Source organism: Peromyscus californicus, unplaced genomic scaffold (assembly GCF_007827085.1).
Source record: "Peromyscus californicus insignis strain IS unplaced genomic scaffold, ASM782708v3 Scaffold_10__1_contigs__length_136768540, whole genome shotgun sequence".
NCBI lineage: Eukaryota > Metazoa > Chordata > Mammalia > Rodentia > Cricetidae > Peromyscus > Peromyscus californicus.
Window position 1 is genome coordinate 50,664,498 of NW_026294391.1, and position 21,378 is coordinate 50,685,875.

Below are 21,378 nucleotides of genomic sequence, written 5' to 3' on the forward strand. Positions count from 1 at the left end.
GGATATAATGTTCCAGAGATTTGTCCATTTCAGCTATGCTTAGTTTGGTAACATCCTTTGCTTGTGTATCAGTACTCATCAGTAGGGAATGGCCTACAGTCGTTCAAAGAAATAACTTTCCACAGACACTGAAGGTGTACCTTAAGAGTAAAAGACAAATAAATCAGCATGGTTTTTGTTTAGCAGGAGGGTATGTGAGACAAAGAGACAAGAAAAATGGAAGCCCTGGCAGGAGTTGTTGATCTGGTATGGGAAAGTATAAGATGCAAAAAGAGTGATGAAGTTAAGATATGATAGAGCAAGTCAAGAAAGAGGAAGAATACCACTACTGTGGTGGTAGAGGCTTATGATCCTGTACTTGGGAGGCAAGAGGCCTGAGTCTTTGACTGGCTTGGGCTGTATGGTTTCTTTCTTTAAAAGGAGCAATGTTAATTAGGAAGTTGATAGTTTGGATTTCAGATGTGTACTAGTTCTGGATGAGGGTACATCTTAAGGATTTGCAGTGGAATAAGGGAGAGTATATAGGAAGGAGTTGAGGGTTACTGGGAGCTATGACTCAGTTTTTGTGTGGGTTGTCTTTTGTGAATGCTGAATGGGTACATGTAATTCAGTGAGGTGTCAGTTAGGTGGGAGAGTGATTGATCAAGAGGTATGTAACAAGAGACAACAGAGGATGGATTTTTATCTTCTCAAAAGTCCTAAATTTTATTTAGGAAAAGGATGATAGAAAGTTAAGGATTAGAAATGTCTGTATGCCTTGGAAGAGTATTTTTTTTTTTATAAGATGGGTGAAAGGTGGGAATTTGAGGGAAGAAGTTTAAGTGAGGATGGCGAAGGAACTTTGAACCAACATGTACATTTAAGGGAATTTGTGTATAATGAAGCAAGGGTCCACAGGGCACAGTGGAAGGAGTTGTGAGGGCATTCAGGAATGGAGAAATCATTGAGAGGAAGCTAGGAGCTATGTGAGCATGCAAAGAAAAGAATAAGATAGAAGATGTCCTGAGGTGGATGTTAATGAGAAGAAGAAAATTACTTCAATTCATAAGCAGAATAGACTAAATTACTTTATTTTTTGCTTTATTTGCACCTAGTTTACTTTTCTTATTAATATTTTTGTAATGCTTAGAATTGAACCCAGGGCCTGCATACTAAATATTCACTCTACCTCTAAGCTATGTCCCTAGCCATAGATCTAGTTTGGTGGTTTTTCCTTGTTGTGTTTTGAGACAAGGTCTCATTTTGTAGCTCTGGCTAGCTTGGAACTTGATATGTAGGCATGGCTGGCCTTGAACTCAGATCCACCTGCAACTACCTTTTTGAGTGTTGGGATTAAAGACATGCCTCCATGCCCTGCCTCCTATATCTAATTCTAATTGTACTGTGTTAATTTCTCTTCTCTTTTCTTGCCTCCCCTCCCCTCCCCTCCCCTCCCCTCCCCCTCCCCTCCCCTCCCCTCCCCTCCCCTTCTCTTCTTGAGACAGGATTTCCTCTGAGTAGCAACCCTAGCTGTCCGGGAACTCACTTTGTAGACCAGGTTGGCCTCGAACTCATAGAGAAACTCCTGCCTCTGCTTCCCAAGTGCTGGGATTAAAGACATGCACCACCATGCCTGGCTTCATTTCTTAACTATGTGGAAATGTGTTTACTTTCCTTTAAAAATTATATATTTTCAATATAAAAGCATTCATCTGTTTTAAAAAATGAGGTTAGGGGTTGGGGATTTAGCTCAGTGGTAAAGCGCGAGGCCCTGGGTTCGATCCTCAGCTCTGGAAAAAAAAAATGAGGTTAATGAGGTAAGTATAAAAGAAAAGAAATGTCTCTTAAAACTTACTACCCAGGCTCATCATTTTACTATCTGTTCTCCCAGACTTTTTCTCATCTGAACAAATACATATGTATTTTATTTATGAAGATAGACTCAGTATATCGTGGTAACATCTAATAAACATCCTTTGTCAGAATAGGCAGATTGCTACCACCACTCCTATCTGTTACAGTAATCTACCGTTAGACTGAACCATATTTATATCTGTTGTCAGACTTGTTTTTTATTTTAGAGAGTTTCTAGTTAGGTAGCCCTGGCTGGCCGGAACTTACGCAATCTTCCTGCTTCTGCTTCCCGAATGGTTGGATTATAGGTATGTGCCACATGCCCCACAAGTGTCAAGCTTTTGAGTATTTTTTGTGGAAAAGGAAGGGCTGTCTTTGTAGCCCAAGACTGAGTCTGGAGCTTGCTGTGTAACTCAGGCTGACTTTGAATTCTCCGAAAGCTTTGTTTATCCCCTCCCTCTGTTCTTCCACCCTGCTCCCTTCTTCCTTTTCTCCCTCCTTCATCATGCCCAGGCTGGCCTGGAACTCTGGATTCCAGTGATGTTTCTCTTTCAGCCTCTTGAGGAGCTGGAACTGCAGATACATGCTACTGTGCCAGATACTTTATAATAGTTTATTATAAATAATACTAGGAAGAATTTTATCTCTACAACTTGGCATGTTTATCCAATTACTTTCTTTGGGTGAATTTCTAGGAATTTTCAAGTTTGGGGGGGTTTTTGGGTATAATTTATTTTCTGTGTTTTTTTTGACTAGGTATTTGTTTATGAAATCTTCTGTATTCCTAATTTTGGAACATGTATATATTTGATGGATTGTGTAAAGTAAGTCAGATGGGTATGTATTATTTGTAAGTTAACAGGTTACCATTGTTTGATAGGTACACCTTTAGTAGATTCTCTTCCCCAGGTAGGAAGCCAAAAGCATTAGCTTGGAAACTTTCATAGAAGGTTGCCTTCTCTCTAAGGGTTTGTACACTTTTAAGACTTTGCCAGTAGACCTAAGATGTGATAGAAACTGTTATAGCTCTTAATAATACCTTCTGAATGCATGGTCATGATTAATACCATTTTCTTTAATTACTTTTTTACAGGTGATTCATGGCAGGGGACGTGGAAGGTTTCTGTTCCTCCATCCATGACACCAGTGTCTCTGCTGGGTTCAGAGCACTGTATGAGGAGGGATTGCTTCTCGATGTCACTCTGGTTATTGAAGACCATCAGTTCCAGGCCCATAAAGCACTCTTGGCCACCCAGAGTGATTACTTCAGAATTATGTTCACAGCAGACATGAGGGAACGAGATCAGGACAAAATTCACCTGAAAGGTCTAACAGCTACCGGTTTCAGCCACGTTCTTCAGTTTATGTATTATGGAACTATAGAACTGAGTATGAATACTGTTCATGAAATCCTTCAGGCGGCTATGTATGTTCAGCTTATAGAAGTGGTGAAGTTCTGCTGTTCTTTTCTTTTAGCCAAAATCTGCTTAGAAAATTGTGCAGAAATTATGAGACTCTTAGATGATTTTGGTGTTAACATCGAGGGAGTCAGGGAGAAGCTGGACGCCTTTCTGCTAGACAACTTTGTGCCACTCATGTCCAGGCCTGACTTCCTGTCCTATTTGAGCTTTGAGAAGCTCATGTCTTATCTGGATAATGATCATCTGAGCAGGTTTCCAGAAATAGAGCTGTACGAGGCTGTGCAGTCTTGGCTGCGACATGATAGACGACGATGGAGACATACAGATACCATCATTCAGAACATCAGGTTTTGTTTGATGACTCCATCCAGCGTTTTTGAGAAGGTTGGTGCATTTGAAAGCAGTAGACAGGATTCCTCATTTAGTTAAAGATGTTGTCATAGATAAGATTCCCAGAGTTGGTCAGGAGTCAAAAAAGGAGTTTATAAGAATATTTTATATATAAGAAGCCGACTTTGTTATATATTATGCATTTAGATATTTTTAAAATACATTTTGTGAGTGAAGGGTAAACCAGGTAGGTAGTAGAATAGTTCCACTTTTAAAGTACTTTTAAGGTTGGATTATAATGTGATGCAAATATTACATATTTGCCATATTTGCTTTAGCTTTTTTTTTCTTTTTCTTTCTTTCTTCTTCTTTTTTTTTTTTTTTTTTTTTTTTTGGTTAGTTTTTCGAGACAGGGTTTCTCTGTGTAGCTTTGGAGCCTGTCCTGGATCTCGCTCTGTAGACCAGGCTGGCCTCGAACTCACAGAGATCTGCCTGCCTCTGCCTCTTGAGTGCTAGGATTAAAGGCATGTGCCACCACTACCCAGCCGCTTTAGCTTTTCTTAATGTGAACTGGGTTAGATTATTTTTAAAAGTTAATTTAAGTAATCCATGCTAGAATTAGCATTGAGGATTTTTACAATTCTATATGGTACATATACATTAAATGCATTTTCTTATTTAAAATGCAGTAAGGGCACATACAATAGCTCTTGATGACCAGTAGGCCACAGAGTGATTGTCTTCCATACTGTTGTTTATTTCTGTTCCCCATTTCACTGTGAATACTAACTAAATTTATCCATGAAAACAAGGTATATGTCTAAAAACATTTTGACATTTCCAAACTAGTAAACCATAAATCCTCTGTGTACATTCATCAAGCATCCCTGTGTACATTTTACCATGTAAATAGTTCTATTTTAAAATACTTTCTCTAAAACAGCTTTTGCCTTTTTGCAAGCATCTTCATTTTTATATCAGAGTCTCACTTGTGATCCATTCTTGCCCAAAGGAGAGAGAGCAGCTTCAGTAATTGCTTAACTTAATTGGTTTCTAATCACATGGTTACCTCTGGGGCTCTGTTTACCTCTTGCATCTTCTTTCTTTCTAGAAAGCACACAAAACTTGATCGACAGACAGCCTTCATGTTGAAACAGTCAGCTTTAGCTAACAGATCGTGTAAAAGAAGTATAATCTCTGAAAAGGAGGTTTGTTTATGCCATTTGAAAAATAAACAAATTTGTGCCTTTGAATAACACTCAGCAGCCTGGCATGTTTTTCTTTTTTCTCCCCCTTCTGAACTGCTATGAAATGTCATTATCTTTAAAAGGGAATTTTATGGAATTTTATCTTTATTCTCAGAATGTATTAATATGACAGAAATAATTGAAACTAAAGAATATACTTGTTTTTGTTCAGTAAGAACCAGCCCCACATCAACTATGTAAACCATTTGCTGCTTATGTTTTGATTTTTTTTCTATCTTTACTATTGTTTTTATTGCTCTCTTTCCCTTGGGATTCATGTTTTGTCTTTATACATTAAATGAGGATGCTTTCTCATTGCTAAAACAGAGCCCTCTTCCCCCCAGTTTCAACCAAGATTGAAGTAGAAAGTATTTGTGAAATAGAAAATAAAATTTCATCTCTTGTGGGACAGTATAATGGTTAACTGATAGCAGTTAATGATTGGTAAATGCTGAGCTGCTATGCTAGTCTACATTTCAATTATCATTTTTCAAGGTAGGCAATTGTTATAGTGGCTAAGAGGTAATGCTGTTGGATAGTTGTTGAACAGTTGAACTTGCTGATTTCCTTTTGCACCTATGACATAACAGTGGTTATCACCATTGACTAAGTGTGTGGTTTTATCAGGATACAAATGTTATTAAGGCTTCTTTCTGCAGTTACTTTCTTAGGAAAACTTATGACCCAGTTGAGGAGAAACATTTTTGTAATGTAAAATCTTGCACTTCTACTTGAGTAATACTAGTAAACTTGCCTTAATAGTGTGTGAGATTGAAATTTATCAAGGCAATCTGTGGCTTTTAAAATGTTGAGATGCACTTGAATTATGCATATTAGAGGCCTTATCTCTAGAAATGCAACTTCAGAAACCAAAATAATGTGGGGAATTTGGTTGGCAAATACATATTTAGATGTGGCTTGGCATGGTGGCATATACCTTTGATCCCAGCACTTAGGCAGAGACCAGATGGAGAGAGACTCTGTCTCAAAACAAAGAATTTAGACATATGTTTTATATTTCAAGCTCCTTGAAAATAGTATCAATATATCTTTCTTGTATTCAGAACATTGCAAGTCCCAAACAAGGCCATTTTTTAAAAACATTATGCCTGGTCTCTGGTCCTAGAGTGGGCATAAAAGTGTAAAGCTAAATCCATGCTGGTCCTTTTTTAGTAAGAGAGTCTCCAGGGGCAAGGGAGTATAACTATTTTTGATTTGTGGTTTTTATCCCATTTGCTGAAATTTATAAAAATTTATTTTTTTCTTCAAATAAGGCTTTTATTCTATCCCAGGCTGGACTTAAACATGTTATAGAGCCCAGGCTGGCCTCACACTCAGGATAATCTTCCTGCCACAGCCTTCTTAAGTGCAGGGATCATATGCACATGCCACATCTGGCAGGGAATGTTAATATGGCCTTATTTTAGCTTTTATGTGTTTTAAATTTTCAGTTGTAAATTTACTTAAACATACAAAAAAAGCTGAAAAAATAATGATCACTTCAAAACAAACATATCATGAAGATAATAATTGTTAACATATTTGCTAGATAGGTAGAGATTGTATAGTTGTTGGGGTTTTTTTTTTTTGGTTTTTTTTTTTTTTTTTTTTTTTTGGTGTTTCGAGACAGGGTTTCTCTGTGTAGCTTTGCGCCTTTTGCTGGAACTCACTTGGTAGCCCAGGCTGGCCTCGAACTCACAGAGATCCGCCTGGCTCTGCCTCCCGAGTGCTGGGGTTAAAGGCGTGCGCCACCACCGCCCGGCGAGATTGTATAGTTTTTAGTATGTGGGTTTTTTTTTTTCCCTCCCTGAACTGATTCAAAGAATGTTGTAGAGCCAGACAGTGGTAGCGCATGCCTTTAATCACAACACGTGGGACGCAGAGGCAAACAGGTCTCTTGAGTTCGAGGCCAGCCTACCAGGGCTACACAGGGAAACCCTGTTTCAAAAAAATAAAAGAATGTTGTAGATGTTGTGACCATTCATCCATAACTGCTTCATCTATCATTTCCCAAGATTAAGAATATCATCCTACACAACCAAAATACTATTGTTGTACCCAAGAGAATTAACAATATTTCTTTAGCATCATGTAATATCTAGGCCATTTTCAAAGGTGTCTTTTTTGGTTGCTTTTCATGAACTAAAATTTAATCAAGGTTTGCACAGTACATTTGGTTGTCTTTGTTTTAATTTTGAATTGCCTCCCCCTTTCCTCATTTGTTATAAGGATGTTCAAACACATGAAAAGTTGAATGAATAGTGTAATGAACACTTGTATAGTATATAACAGTTGCCTAGATTCAAGAACTGTTACATTTGCCACATTTGTTTTCTAGCCTTTGAAAATAAGTTGTAAACATCACAATACCTCACTCTTAAATACTTAACTGTATTTCTCCTGTGAATAAGGATTTTTCTTACTAAAATACAATACTATTTTTACCTTAGGAGTAGTAACACTAGAACCCACCATCAAATTGCTAATTTGGCAGTTGCTTCCAAATCCACTAGATCCAGTGTTTCTGCATTGCTTTTTGGCCATCGTGCATATCTAAGCTTTCTTAATCTGCAGCAGCCTCCACATTTCTTTTTTATTTTTTTTTTGAGAAAAACTAGACTGCCCATTCATTGTCTCAATGTGTTTCACATTCTAGATGTATTCTAGATGTATCTGATTATTTCCTTGTGTTGTTAATTTAGTTTCTTTATACTCATTGTTTCCTATTAACACATCTACATTTTAGCATCATGTTTTTTCATGAACAATTACAGGAAAATATTGTAATGTCAGAGGAAAAACTTGGAAAACCATTTAGCTACTTAGATTAGACTTAGAAATCACCATTCTTTTTGTATTATGACTCCAAGCAGCTCATTTCTGTGAGTAAAACCAAAACTTTTATCCACTCTGTTCTGTGTTAAGTTTCTTTTAGAGTAATAAAATTTTCCTCCTTTAAAGAAAAAGTAGAATACTTCAGTTTATTGGGAGTTAAAAACTATATGAAGGGTTAAAATTAAAAGATTTCTTCTTAATAAAAAAACGAGCCTGAGACTTCAGTCTGTAGTACAAGCTTAGCATGCACTATATTCAATCTCCAGCACTACCCAAATCGGTGAGCTCCATTGTTCAAAGATTAAGACAACAAAAAGTGGGGCTGGAGAAATGGCCCAGCAGTTAGGAGTACTGGGTGCTCTTCTGGAGGACCTGGGTTCAATTCCCAGCACCACATGGTGCTCACAACTGTCTGTAACTCCAGTTCCAGGGGATCCATGATACCAGGCATACACATGGTACACATATATATTCATTCAGGCAAAATACCCATACACATAAACAAACAAACAAACAAACAAATAAATAAATAAATCTTTTTTTTTTTTTTTTTTTTTTTTTTTTTTTGGTTTTTCGAGACAGGGTTTCTCTGTGTAGCTTTGCGCCTTTCCTGGAACTCACTTGGTAGCCCAGGCTGGCCTCGAATTCACAGAGATCCGCCGGCCTCTGCCTCCCGAGTGCTGGGATTAAAGGCGTGTGCCACCACCGCCCGGCTAAATAAATCTTTTTTAAAGGCAACAGAAAGGATGTTTATTATATCAAATTTACTTTGGAACTAAGAATTAAACCTAGGACCTTAGTGGATGCTAGCTAGATGCTCTACTACTGAACTACATCCCCAGACTTAAATAGTTTTGAGATTGATTACATGTTGAAATTGCACTTTGGATATATTGAGTTAAATATGACAAAAGAAAATTTCACCTTTTGTGCTTTTTCAAATGTGGATAGTAAGGCATGTAAAATTGCATCTTTTGGCTTGCATTTGTCATTTGGATTATATTTTTATAGCAGAATACTGCTTTAAAGTTAAGGAAGTGAGTTTTCATTAGCAACTCTGAATATGCATTTAGTAAACTGATTTTCTCACATATTTAGCCCCCTCTCCTTAATTCTCACCCTTCAGTTATGGTTATATACAGTTAGTGTTAAATAACTCCCGGACCTAAAGATTCATAGTGTGGTTGATGATTAGCTGTTAACGAGGATAGCATCTCTTTTTGTCAGGATCCTTTTTCTGTCTTCAGGAAAATCAGCGCATAGCTATACAAAGCTTTGGGAAGAAACTTCTTCCTGTAGCTGTAGCTGTCAGATCTGAGCGATGGCATCTTAGAAGGAAAAGAAATACTCTGTTTCTCGGTGAAGAAGAGCTCCACTGGATCTGATCTCAGGAATCTGAATAAGGCACTCTAGCTGTGTTGAAATCACTAGGATCACTAGGTTTATTCTATGCATTATCATTCCCTGTAATCCCTTGAATTTCTCTCAGCTCAACACACTGCCTCAATTTATACTGAGTGCTCTGAAGCCACCACAGGCCAAGGCTTCCACATTTCCTGAGTTCCTCGAAGGCATCTGTACTGTTTATTAGAACACTGTGACACACACACACACACCGTGTTTTGTGTGTGCATATACATATGTGTGTTTGCTAGGTTGTGTCCTCTAAGTGCTTTCCACATAGTTTAGAGTCCAAATGTTATCCTCATTTTATAGGTAAGAAAACAGGTTCAGAAAGGTTATGAATCTTATTCCAGAACAAGTAGCACTGTGCAGACTGGAATCCAGATCTGCCTGTGTCTCATGTCAGGACCGTTCTTAAAGCTGCTAGACTAATGGGAGCCCCTGGAGGTACATTGTGCATGCTGTGTACTTGTGATTCACCTTTGGTCATTTAGAAGTTGTTAGTAGAATTGTGAAATTCTAAAGTGCTGGCGTGAACAACAGCAACAAAAACCTAAGAAATTCATAACCCTGAAAGAATATAAGGTATGAAAGCACATTTTTGTTTTTAGTGTCTAATCAAATCAGACAATTTCAGAGGTTTTTTTTTTTAATTTAATTTTTTGTGATGCTGGGTGGGGTTGAACCCAGGTCTTTGCTTATTTTAAGGAAACACTCCACCACTGAACTACATTCCAAGTAAAATCTTGTCTTTTTGAAACATATTTGTTTAAACTATGGTTTGTTTTTGTCTATGGAAGATTCATAGTTTTGAAACTAAGCTATAATTTTAATTTTTTCTTAAGCAGGTATTGGCTTGTATTTTTACTAGCCTTGATGGCCTTTGCATCTGTTAACAAAGATAAGGCCTGTTATCACAATGAATTTCAGTAAAGAGTTAAATCATTTAAACTATGCTCTTTGTTTTATTTTTGTTTTGTGACAGGGTCTCATTGGTAACCCAGGCTTGTCTGGAACTCACTATATAACCTAGACTAGATTTGAATTTGAGACAATTCTCCCACCTTAGCTTCCTGAGTGCTACCACTACAGTTGTGAGCCACTGTACCTGACTAGTCTTGTGGTTTTTGTTTTTTTTGTTGTTGTTGTTTTGGTTTGGGTTTTTTTGTTCTTTTGGGTTTTTTTTTTGTTTGTTTGTTTTGTTTTGACAGGGTTTCTCTGTGTAACAGCCCTGGCTGTCCTGGGACTTGCTCTGTAGACTAGGCTGACCTCAAACTCACACAGGTATGCCTGCCTTTGCCTCCCAAGTGCTGAGATTAAAGGCGTGTGCCACTACTGTCTGCCTTAAGAAATAAGAAACGATATGGGCCTGTCAGATGGCTGAGCAGGTAAAGGTACTTGCCACCAACCTGACAACCCGAGTCTCATCCCTCTGACCTAATTGGTGGAAGTAGAGAACTGACTTCCAAGGTTGTCCTTTGACCTTCACATATACCATGGATGCACATGACCACACATACATAAATAGATATAATATTCAGTAAATGCATTATTTGGCAAATTTATATTTTACACAAAAGACCTTATTTGTAACAAGATTGTTTAATTATTGATTAGAACATACTTGTTGATTTCTTTCATATAGTGACATAGCAGGAATGGTGGCTCACTCCCGTAATTATGGTACTTGGAAGGCTGAGGTAGGAGGATTGTCCTGAGTTTGAGGCCAGACTCCGCTACAGTGTAGTATCTTGTCCCCCCCCCCCAAAAAAAAAAAACCAAAAAACCAAAAAAAACCCAGAAAATAAATAATAAAGCATAGTTTACTGGCATCATAACATTTTTTATTTTGGTGGTGCTAGGGGGTGAGCAAGGGCCTCACACATGCTAGGCAAATTTTTTTCACTTGGCTATTATTTTAACATTTTTGAACCTGGAACATCTTCATAAATCATAAATATACATAAGGTAAGACTCAGCATGCTGCTGACCCTCTCGATATTGTATTAATATGAATTAACTTCAAAATTATTAAGTCCTATGAGGATAGAAAAACAGATTAGTTCAGCTCTGTATTTAGGGTTTTATGGTTTATTTGATTGCCTATTTATTAAAGAAGCAGACTATATAGATGTATTCTGCTTTAAGTAAACCCATCATGCTTATTCCAGACACATTTTATGAACTACCTCATGATATTCAGACTCCATAGTATGCTTTTTTTCCCTTATTGGTTAAGCATAATTCACTGTTTTACCTCAAAATTGGATTGATATAAAAATTAAAATTTTTTCTGGTTAGAATACCCAAGGGCATGTATTCTACCACTGGGCTATATGATGAGTCCCTACAGTTTTTTGAAGCGCAAAGCTAATGTTGCAAGGAGAAAAGACCATAATGTGTATCTGTTGTGTCCAGAATTTAGAATATTTGGACTTAGTAATATATAATAAATATTTATTTTAAGGCTATTTACTTCTTTGGGCTGGCAAGATGGTTCAGTGGGTAAAGGTGCTTGCTGCCAATCCAGATGACCTGAGTTCAATCCCTGGGTCCTACATGGTGGAAGGAGAATGTTGTCCTCTGACCTTAATCCATACACAATAGCATGCACGTACCCATATACATGTAATAGAATATTTGCTACTTTGACAATTTTTATAGCATAAAATATGTCTTTATTAGTGAAAATTAATTCAAGAGTCAGTGAAAATAATGCTTTAAAAAAGCTTTCTAACACTTTGATATTTTAAGACAGGATCTCATCTAGCCCAGGATAGCTTAACTTGTGGCAGTCCTCTTGCCTTAGCTTCCTGAATAATTGGATTACATGCCTGTGTTATAATGTTCACCTAGAGTTCATGGTTTTAAAAATACAAATTGAGCTGGTTGTGGTGGCACATACCTTTAATCCCAGCACTCAGGCAGAGGCAGGCAGATCCCTGAGTTTGAGGCCAACTTGGTCTATATAGTTTCAGGACAGCTGGAGCTACAAAGTAAGACCCTATCTCAAAAACAACAGCAACAATCCCCAAACAAACAAAAAATCAGCCTGCAGTGGTGGCACATTCCTTTAATCCCAGCACTAGGGAGGCTCACTAGAGATTCACTCAGATGGATCTTTGAGCCTGGTGTATAGAGTGAGTTCCAGGACAGCCAGGGATACACAGAGAAACCCTGTCTCAAAACAACAACTAAAAACCAAAACAAACAACATTCCCCCGCCCCCCAAAAAACCCCTACATTTTGGTGTCTGGGGAAATAACTCAATTGGAAAGTGCTTGCTATGCAAGCGTGAGGACCCAAGTGTGATCCCCAAAACCCATGCAGGAAGAAAAAGTCTGCATGATGTGGCACATTTATAACCTCAGCACAGAGGAGGCAGAATCCTGGTGGCCAGTCTAGCCTAATCTACCAATTTCAGGCCAGCGAGGAATCCTGTCTGGAAGACAGGTGAACAAAACCAGAAGAATGACATCCAAAATTGACCTCTGGCCACCACATGCACATAAGCATACACACCAAAAAATCAAAGCTACATTTTAAAACAAGCCTGAAGCATCCTGAAGTCACCTAGAAACTGGTAGAATTCAAGGGTAAAGGTTTGAGTATCTAAAGTGTGCCTTAGAATACAGTAGCTCTCAGTGTTCTTCACCAAACACTAATCCCCAACACAGCTTTTCCGTCAGCACTCACAGTTGGACTGTTATCACAGTTACTGTTCTTAATCTCATGCTTGTGGTATGATATTCTCATTAGTTGAAGTATAGCCCATGTGATAAGTGTAGATGCTGTTATTATGGATCTCTGGAATCCCTTCATGTATGTTTTTGGAACATGCTGACTGATCTGGTACTTGCTTGAAGAAAAACTTAAATCCAGCAGTCAACTGTTATGTGTAATTTTAGCACTGTTTAGTCAAAACTTCTTGAAAAGATTTGTTTATATCTAATGACTTCAATTAGAGCTGGAATAAGTGGAAATTTACCTGTAACCCTCACAATTTTAGAAGTATATGAGAAACAGTGCTGTATTTGACAATAATACTTGGGGTGTGTATGTATATTGGATGTGCACGTGTGTATTTGTGTATGTATGTAGGGTGCCTGTTTACATGCACCTAGCGGCTAGAGGAGGGTGTTGGAAGTCTTCCCCTGTCACTTTCCACCTGAGTTTTTGAGACAGTCTCTCAATAAACCTAAAGCTTGCCATTTTAGCGAGGCTGGCTGGCCCTTGAACTCTGGAATCTGCTTTTCTCAGACCCCCAATTCTTGCTATGCTGAGCTTTTACATGGGTGCTGAGGATCTGAATTCAGGTCCCCCTGCTTTCATAGCAAGTGTTCTTACCCATTGAGCCATCTACCCAGCCCTGTAAAATTTTTTTAAAAATTTTTTCTTGATTTTTCAAGACAGGGTTTCTCTGTGTAACAGTCCTAGCTGTCCTGGAACTCACTCTGTAGACCGGGCTGGCCTTGAACTCACAGAGATCTGCCTGCCTCTGCCTCCCAGTGCTGGGATTAAAGGCACGATCCACCACTGCCTGGCCAAAAATATTTTTAAAGAAAGAAAATTAGACATTTGACCAGATTTTCCGATAAGCTTGAGTTGTGCTTGAAAAAGTTTAAAATCCTCTTCAGATATAAAATAGTATTTATGCAGCTAGCCCTTTAAATTACGTAAATGAACAGTTAGCTCATTTGGTGCTTGAAGTGAAAACCAAAATGGTGGGTTTTCTTTTGGGAACTAGGCCAGTGTTAAACATGCTCTCAGTTACTTCAGTGTCCTTTTTGCTAATCCTTCCTCCCAGGCCCCATAGATTAACATATATGCAGGGGTTTTTCTAAAAAAATGAGCCACAGTATTTTTTTTTAGGTCTTGAAGTCTGCTGTGTATACACAGTGCTTTTTCCCTACCTCTGACTTGGAATCAGTTCAGGCTCATAGTTTCTTCAAGAATGTCAGAAGCCTGGATGTTGACTGCTGTTAGAGCCCTGAGAAAGGCAGTATGTTAGGGGGTAGTTAGTAGACAGGAACCTATTGAAAACAGGAATTTAAAAGTTCAATCTTGGGCCAGGCATAATGGTGCACACCTTTAATCCTAGCACTCAGGAGGCAGAGGCAGGCAGGTCTCTGTGGGTGCTAGGCCAGCCAGGATAACATGGTAAGAACATGTTTTCAAAGAAAAAAGAAAATTCAATGTTCCCCTTTTCAATAAGAAAGATGAAACAAAATCAAGGTAATTGGGGCCTTTTTGTTGATCTGTAAGAGAAGTAACCCTTTTTAATAAGTTGGGAGAGATGATAGAAAAACAAAATTAAAAGGATTGAAGGGAGCTGGAGGTATAAAGAGCTTGCTCTGTAAGGATTCATCTCCATTGCTTTGAAAGAAAAAAGACTGAATGTCAGCAGGACAGTGGTGGAACACACCTTTAATCCCAGCACTTAGGAAGCAGAGGCGGCAGATCTTTGTGGGTTGTTACACAGAGAAACTCTGTCTTGGAAAAAAATCCAAAAACCAAAACCAAAACCATCAAATGTCAAAATGACTGGAGAAAAGGTTAGGAGAAAGAAGGAGCAAGGGGACTGTTTAGATTTTAGGCCTTGAATAATAATAATAATATTAGTTAATATTATTATTCAATATTATTCAATAATATTATTATTATTGGTTTTTCAAGAGAGGGTTTCTCTGTGTAACCCTGGCCATTCTGGAACTCACTCTGTAGACCAGGCTGGCCTCGAACTCAGGTTCATTTGCCTCTGTCTCCTGAGTTCTGGGTTTAAAGGTATGCACCACCACCCCCTGGCTTGAAGTCTTAATTTTTCAACTTATTACACATTTCCCTAAAGAAAGACTACTCCATGACTTATTGAGAAGTTAGTTTTAGACTTAGACCTTTTATTTGGCTTGCTTGCTTTACTATATTTATAAATAAAATATTTATATAGTAGAGTATATTTCTGTAAATAGGAAAAGATCCATCATAAATTGTGAATTCTAAAACTTGTGCTATTTAAATATTAGTATAATTACAGTTAAAACTATTAACCTTTTAAACTTTCAGATCATTTTATCTTTAATAGTCTAACAGTTATTCAAATATTAAGAACTATTTTTTAAAATAATTTCCTACCTTTATGCACCGTTCTGTCAGTGCTCTGTCATACTAAAATTGCAAGGAAATTAAACTTTCTAAGCACATTTACTTCTAATTTTTTATGAGTAATCTAGAGATGGTTTAAAGCATGCTGGAACATGTGTGCCCACTAAATGTTAACCCTGTACCATTTTAAATAAGAGATTGGAGCATCAGCATAAAATCCTGGAACCAATCCCCCTCTGATACCAAGAGCTGAGTAAACACAATATTACTGCCAAAAGGATTTGAACCTAGTCAGTTACTTTTCATCACATTATTTTTTTAGGACAAAGGGATTAAATAAAAGGCATTTTTGCATCTTGCTTTTTATTTCACATAAATCAGTATATGCTTTATTTCTGATCATGAATATTTTCTGCTTCTGAGGGTGAAGCTCAGAGCCTTATGAATACTAGGCTAAGACTTTACCACTGAACCACACCCTTATCCCCTCGAGCATGATTCCATAAAGACTTTGACATGGTAGTTGTCAAATACAACAGGTAAAAGCCCCACATTTTACTGACAATCAAAACTTTTATCAAATGAGCCTCATGTGGTGCCACTTCCTAGCACCTGGGAAGCTGAGGTAGGAGGATTTTTCACCAATTGAAGAGCAGCCCAAGCTACATAGTTGAGTCCCAGGCCAGCCAAGATTACATAGTATGACGTGTCATATCGCCAACCACTGCCACCACCAAAAACCCAAAATTAAATGAAATGCAGTTGTGGTTTCTAAAAGATCAGATTTGTTTTAGCACAAGCCCCATGGTAGTACTTTGTTTTTAGATTTTTTTTCTTGAGAAGATTAGATCATGGCAGAGAAGTAGGGATGAAACTTAAAATCAAGATTCAAGCTTGCACATGATACTTTTTGCACCCACGTTCTGAGATTTTAAGTTAGCATTTTTGGATGTAGGGAGAGTCAGAAGTATCTGTTCATGTAGATAATGTTTCTTATAAGGAAGAAAATAGCTAAAGGAATGTGGTTCAGAATCTGACACTGAAGGAAATATTAATACAGAAGATTTTCTTTGGTTTCGTGGAAATATATTAGACATTAAAAAATTATTTCATGGCTGGGGATATAGTTTAGTAGAAGGGAACTTGCCTAGCACGTGTGGCTTTGAGTTTGATCACTAGGACTATTCAAAAAGTGAAACAGCTTATAGCATCTTAGATTTGTTGCTTAAAAATCTAATTTTTAGACTGTAGCCAGTTTAGTTGATACTTGAGTATCAACTAAAATTATTTTAAAATTATAGATTTTGAGTTAAACCTAGTAAATTGTAGGAAAATGCCTGTTAATATTACATTTTCATTTTACTTTTCAAAATTACAGGTAATATAAAAACTTACCTTTAAAATTTGCATATTTAATGCCGGGCGGTGGTGGCGCACGCCTTTAATCCCAGCACTCGGGAGGCAGAGACAGGCGGATCTTTGTGAGTTCGAGGCCAGCCTGGTCTACAGAGCGAGATCCAGGAACGGCGCAAAGCTACACAGAGAAACCCTGTCTCGAAAAACAAAACAAAACAAAAGAAAAATTTGCTTATTTAAGTTTGATGGTGGTGGTACGCACCTTTAATACCAGCACTTGGGAGGCAAAGGCAAGCAGATCTCTGAGTTCGAGACCAGCCTGGTCTGTAGTCAGTTCCAGGGCAGCCAAGGCTATACAGTGAAACCCTGTCTCAAAAAACCAAAAAATTTTGCTTATTTAATAAATGAATTGATTACATAATATTTTGAGAAACAATTTTGTTCTGGTTTTGGAGGTACGTTAAACTAGTGATTCTATTAGCTGGCTGTTTTAACATCTTTAAGGAGCCACAGTTAGAATGAATCCTATGTCATATTTCTTTTTTCCCTAACTGTATGCATGTATGTGTACACACAATTAAATTAAACTGAAAAGTTTTGAGGAGGAAATGGCCAACTAAGAATTCAGACCACTGTTTTTAAGAGATGTATGTCCTAGGATTTTATTTTAAAACAAAATCCACTTTTATAATACAATTCTTAATGTATGAAAGTAGGAAAAGTGATAATCTTTCCAAGTGTTAAAACAAGACAGCTTTTATGTTTATGAAAGGAGAAGCAAAGTAATTCAAAACATGAAAGATTCTTTCTATCGGGAGATAGATAGATTCTTTCTATCATTCTTTCTATATTTATCTTTTGAGAACACCTGATATACAGATGGCTAAGCTGTTACATGAGGAATGAATGATGCGAGAAATGCCTTTCTTATGAAAAGATGAGTCCCCTTTGTTTTTGGGGTAGCTCTCTTCATGAATACACTTTCAAGGATTTCTTTCATGTGGCTTCACTGCTATGTGTTTTTCAAAGTAGAATGTATGTATGTGTATAAAATGACTTGGGCCAAGATTTAGTAGAAGTATTAGTTCTACCGCCACAATGAAAGAAGAAATTGGTTGTGCTTGTTGATACTGAGTAATTTTGGAAAAAGCACAGCAGTTAAGAAGCTTCGGGAAAAGAGCAAAGCAGATCTAGAACTTGCCTTAGCCGAAAGAAATTGGAACTAAATATCTTTGGTTGGAAGATCTTTGAATTAGCTGTTTCAAAAGGCACGAATTCCATTATTGGAGGCTTAGAGGTAGAACAGTCTGATTGGACTTGAACATAGAATTGAAGTGAATCTTGTAAGCTCTTTAGAACCCAGATTTCAAAGGAGCACAATAGAGTGAATGGGGAAGAGGACAAAGAAACTAGAAGATTGGGTATAAAATGAAAGATTGGAAAATGATTCCCAAAGCAGGTAAGCTGGGCCACTTCGATGAAATCTGTAAGAGCCAGGGTTAGAATGTGGAAGGGATGTCAGGTCATCTAGCCTAGCCTTCTGAGACACTAGAATCCTTATCTACTGTTGCTGCTGGTACTCACAACTGAACGGCCTCCAGTGGCAGAGGGCTTGTTGACTCCAGAGATCCAGTTGTCTTGGTTTGGGGCAAATAGGTCCTTTTTTTTTTTTAACTGATTACAAAAAAAGGCTGACCCTGTAACAATGCTTATTCTGACCCATATAAGAATCAAAATGGGGTAGATCCCAGGAACTCTGTGGTAGTTGTGTGTTGAACACATATGCAGACCCCCTCCCATATGTGCTTCCAACTATAAAACAGCTGATTTTTATTCTTTGAGAATATATGTACTGTTCTTTGGTTTTCCTCTTTTAACATTTTGGACTTCTGTCAGTACATTTTGGGTTCATTTCATATGCCATATACAACCATTAAAAATAATGGTATACACCATAGTTCATGCAACTAATTTTTTTTCTTTGAGATAGGGTCTCTGGTTGGCCTGGAACTTGTTATGTATATCTGTATCTCACAGAGATCCATCTAACTCTGCCTCCCACGTGCTTGGATTAAAGGCTTGTGCCACCTGAGGCTTTTCCTCTTTGTTGTTAATACATTAAGTAGTTCATGGGCAGATTTCACTTTTTCTTTTACTTTTTACTTTAACCTCTAAGCTGCTTTTTGTTTAATATCTGGTACTTTGTAAGGTTTCAGCATTTTACTCTTTTTTTTTTTTTTTTTTTTTCGAGACAGGGTTTCTCTGTGTAGTTTTGGTGCCTGTCCTGGTTCTTGCTCTATAGACCAGGCTGGCCTCGAACTCACAGAGATCCACCTGGCTCTGCCTCCTGAGTGCTGGGATTAAAGGCGTGCGCCACCACCGCCCGGCTTTTACTGCATTCTTACAGTTTCATTCCACACTTCATAATACTTGCTTTATGAGCTTGTTTTTTAACATCTGAATTCCAGATAACTCTGTGTGCCATACCAGGTTACTTTTTTTTTCTCTCCTCAGTGTTTTGCAATTTAAGGAGTTAGCATTAGACTTCAGAGAACCTCCAAGCCTTCCTAAGCTTCCTTGCAAAGTTTCTGATTTTCTTTTGAAAAACTTGAAGGCTGCCTGTCTAGGATGTGAAGCTTTCTCCTTTCTCAAAGGCTGCTTTCTGTAAAGTACTATTCTATTAGGATATCACCAATCATGTTTCTACTAGAGGGTTAGGTCCAAAATAGGTTCCTCTCATTTCTGCCTTACTCTACAGACTAACTTTTAATGTAACAGCTGATGACTTCTATACATGGGCACATGACACACACCAAACTAAATCCTTTGCTCATGAGCTATCTCAGTCATCTCCTGCCACAGAGTTAAGAAGTTACCCCAATAATAACAGATGAGGAAACAAGGTCCAAGGTTGGGCCTGGAGAGATGGCTCAGTGATTAAGAGCACTGGCTGCTCTTCCAGAGGACCCAGGTTCAATTCTCAGCACTTATATGGCAGTTCACAACTGTCTGTAACTTCAGTTCCAGGGGATCCGACACCCTCATACATACAGGCAAAACACTGATGCACATTAAAAACAAAAAAGGTCCAAGTTTGTACAGCTAATGTGTTCCCAAATCAGAAATTTTCTAAATTGAATTCTTAATCTCCATACTGGGTTGCCTGACAAGATGTTTAAATACTATGCTGGACAGAATTCTATGATTTGGGAATTTGTGTGGCACCCAGACCACTGGTTGTGTTAGACACTCAAATATGTAATTTGAGGTTTGTGGCCCCTGTTAATGTAGTTTGGTTTTTTTCTCTCTCCCCTTCCTCTTTCCCTCCTTTTTTCTTTCTTTCTCTCTTTCAGGATAGGGTTTCATGTAGCTTAGGCTGGTATCCATTTTCCTATGTAGCTGAAGATAACCTTAACCTCCTGATCTTTTTGACTGGTAGGATTATAGCTTGCACCACCATGATTAATTCTTGTTAATCTTACATTAATGCTTGTTAGTCTGTACTTACAGAGTATGGACTTTTAATTCCAACAGATCAAAAAGAAAGTGATAAAAAATAAAGCATACTGTTAGGCAATTCATAGAAAAAGTAAATAGAGAAAGAAAGTAGAAAAACTCATTTTTATTTATGAAATTTTCAACTGCTATGTCTGCCCCCCAAAACAAACCAAAACAAAATTTCACTAGGTAATCCAGGCTGCCTTCCACTTGGCCTACTGTGGACTGGATTCCAGGCATGTGCCCCCATGCCTGGTTGAAGTACAGTTTTGATCGTTGCAACTTCTTTTTTCAGGGTCCTGGGAATCAAACCCAGGGCTTACATGTGCTAGGCAAGTGCTCTTACCGTTGACACCCATTTTTAAAATGGAAATAACTCCTTTTTTATTTATAAATATGATACATGATAAAAAAGAACCAAAAATATTTGTGAAATTCCAGAGAGAATTAATAGTAACATAAGTAAGCTTATATAAAAATGTATTTAATTGGTATAGTGCCAGGGTACTGTTGTTCTTCAGACAGTGAACAGAACATACTGTGAAGGTCTGGGATATAGCTCAGTTGGTAGGATGCTTGCCTGGCATTCAAGACCTGAGTTCAATGATCAGTACCAATAAAATAACTGACTGATCCCAGCAGTCAGGAGGCAGAGTCAGGTGGATCTCTGAGTTCAAGGCCAGCCTGGTCTACAGAGTGAGTTCCAGGATAGCCAATGCTACACAGGGAAACCCTGTCTTGAAAAACAAACAAACAAAAATAATAAAATAAAATTAAATAACTGAATATTCTATGAGCACCTTTCCATGTTAACAAATATAATCAATGATGCTATCTTTAGTTGCTAAGCCACTATCCCATTATTTCTCACAAGAGATTGAAGCTTTTTGTTTGTTTGTTTGTTTTTCGAGATAGGGTTTCTCTGTGTAACTGTCCTGGCTGTCCTGGAACTCACACTATAGACCAGGCTGGCCTTGAACTCACAGAGATCCGCCTGCCTCTGCCTCTGCCTCCCGAGTGCTGGGATTAAAGGCATGCACCACCATGCCCAGTGGAGATTGAAGCTTTTTAAATATGTGAACTACAATAGTAAAGGATTGAATCTTTTTTCATATTCTTCTTTATTGCAATCATTTGTTTACAGTTTTTATTTCCTGAATTCTTCTACACTTGTTTTACTAGAAAGAATTGAGCTGAATATGTAATCATTGTCATCCCAGTAACTGATTTTTTTATTTTTGAGACAGACTTTCATGCAGCCCAGGCTGGCTTCAAATTTGCTATGTAGTCAAAGATGGTCTTACAGTTCTGATCCCCCTGTCTCTTCCTCCCAAGTAAAATTACAAGCATGC

General features: G+C 37.8%; 1 protein-coding gene across 5 annotated transcripts in view; it reads left to right on the plus strand.

Moving 5' to 3' along the window:
- Klhl15 (kelch like family member 15) overlaps positions 1 to 21,378 on the plus strand; it is a 44,865-nt gene that overhangs the window by 15,659 nt on the left and 7,828 nt on the right. For all 5 annotated transcript variants that reach the window (XM_052732648.1, XM_052732623.1, XM_052732638.1 and 2 more), the window contains one exon: positions 2,927 to 3,638. In XM_052732648.1, the coding sequence (XP_052588608.1) occupies positions 2,934 to 3,638 (705 nt within the window). In that variant the 5' untranslated portion in view covers positions 2,927 to 2,933. The remainder of the gene's footprint in view (positions 1 to 2,926; positions 3,639 to 21,378) is intronic.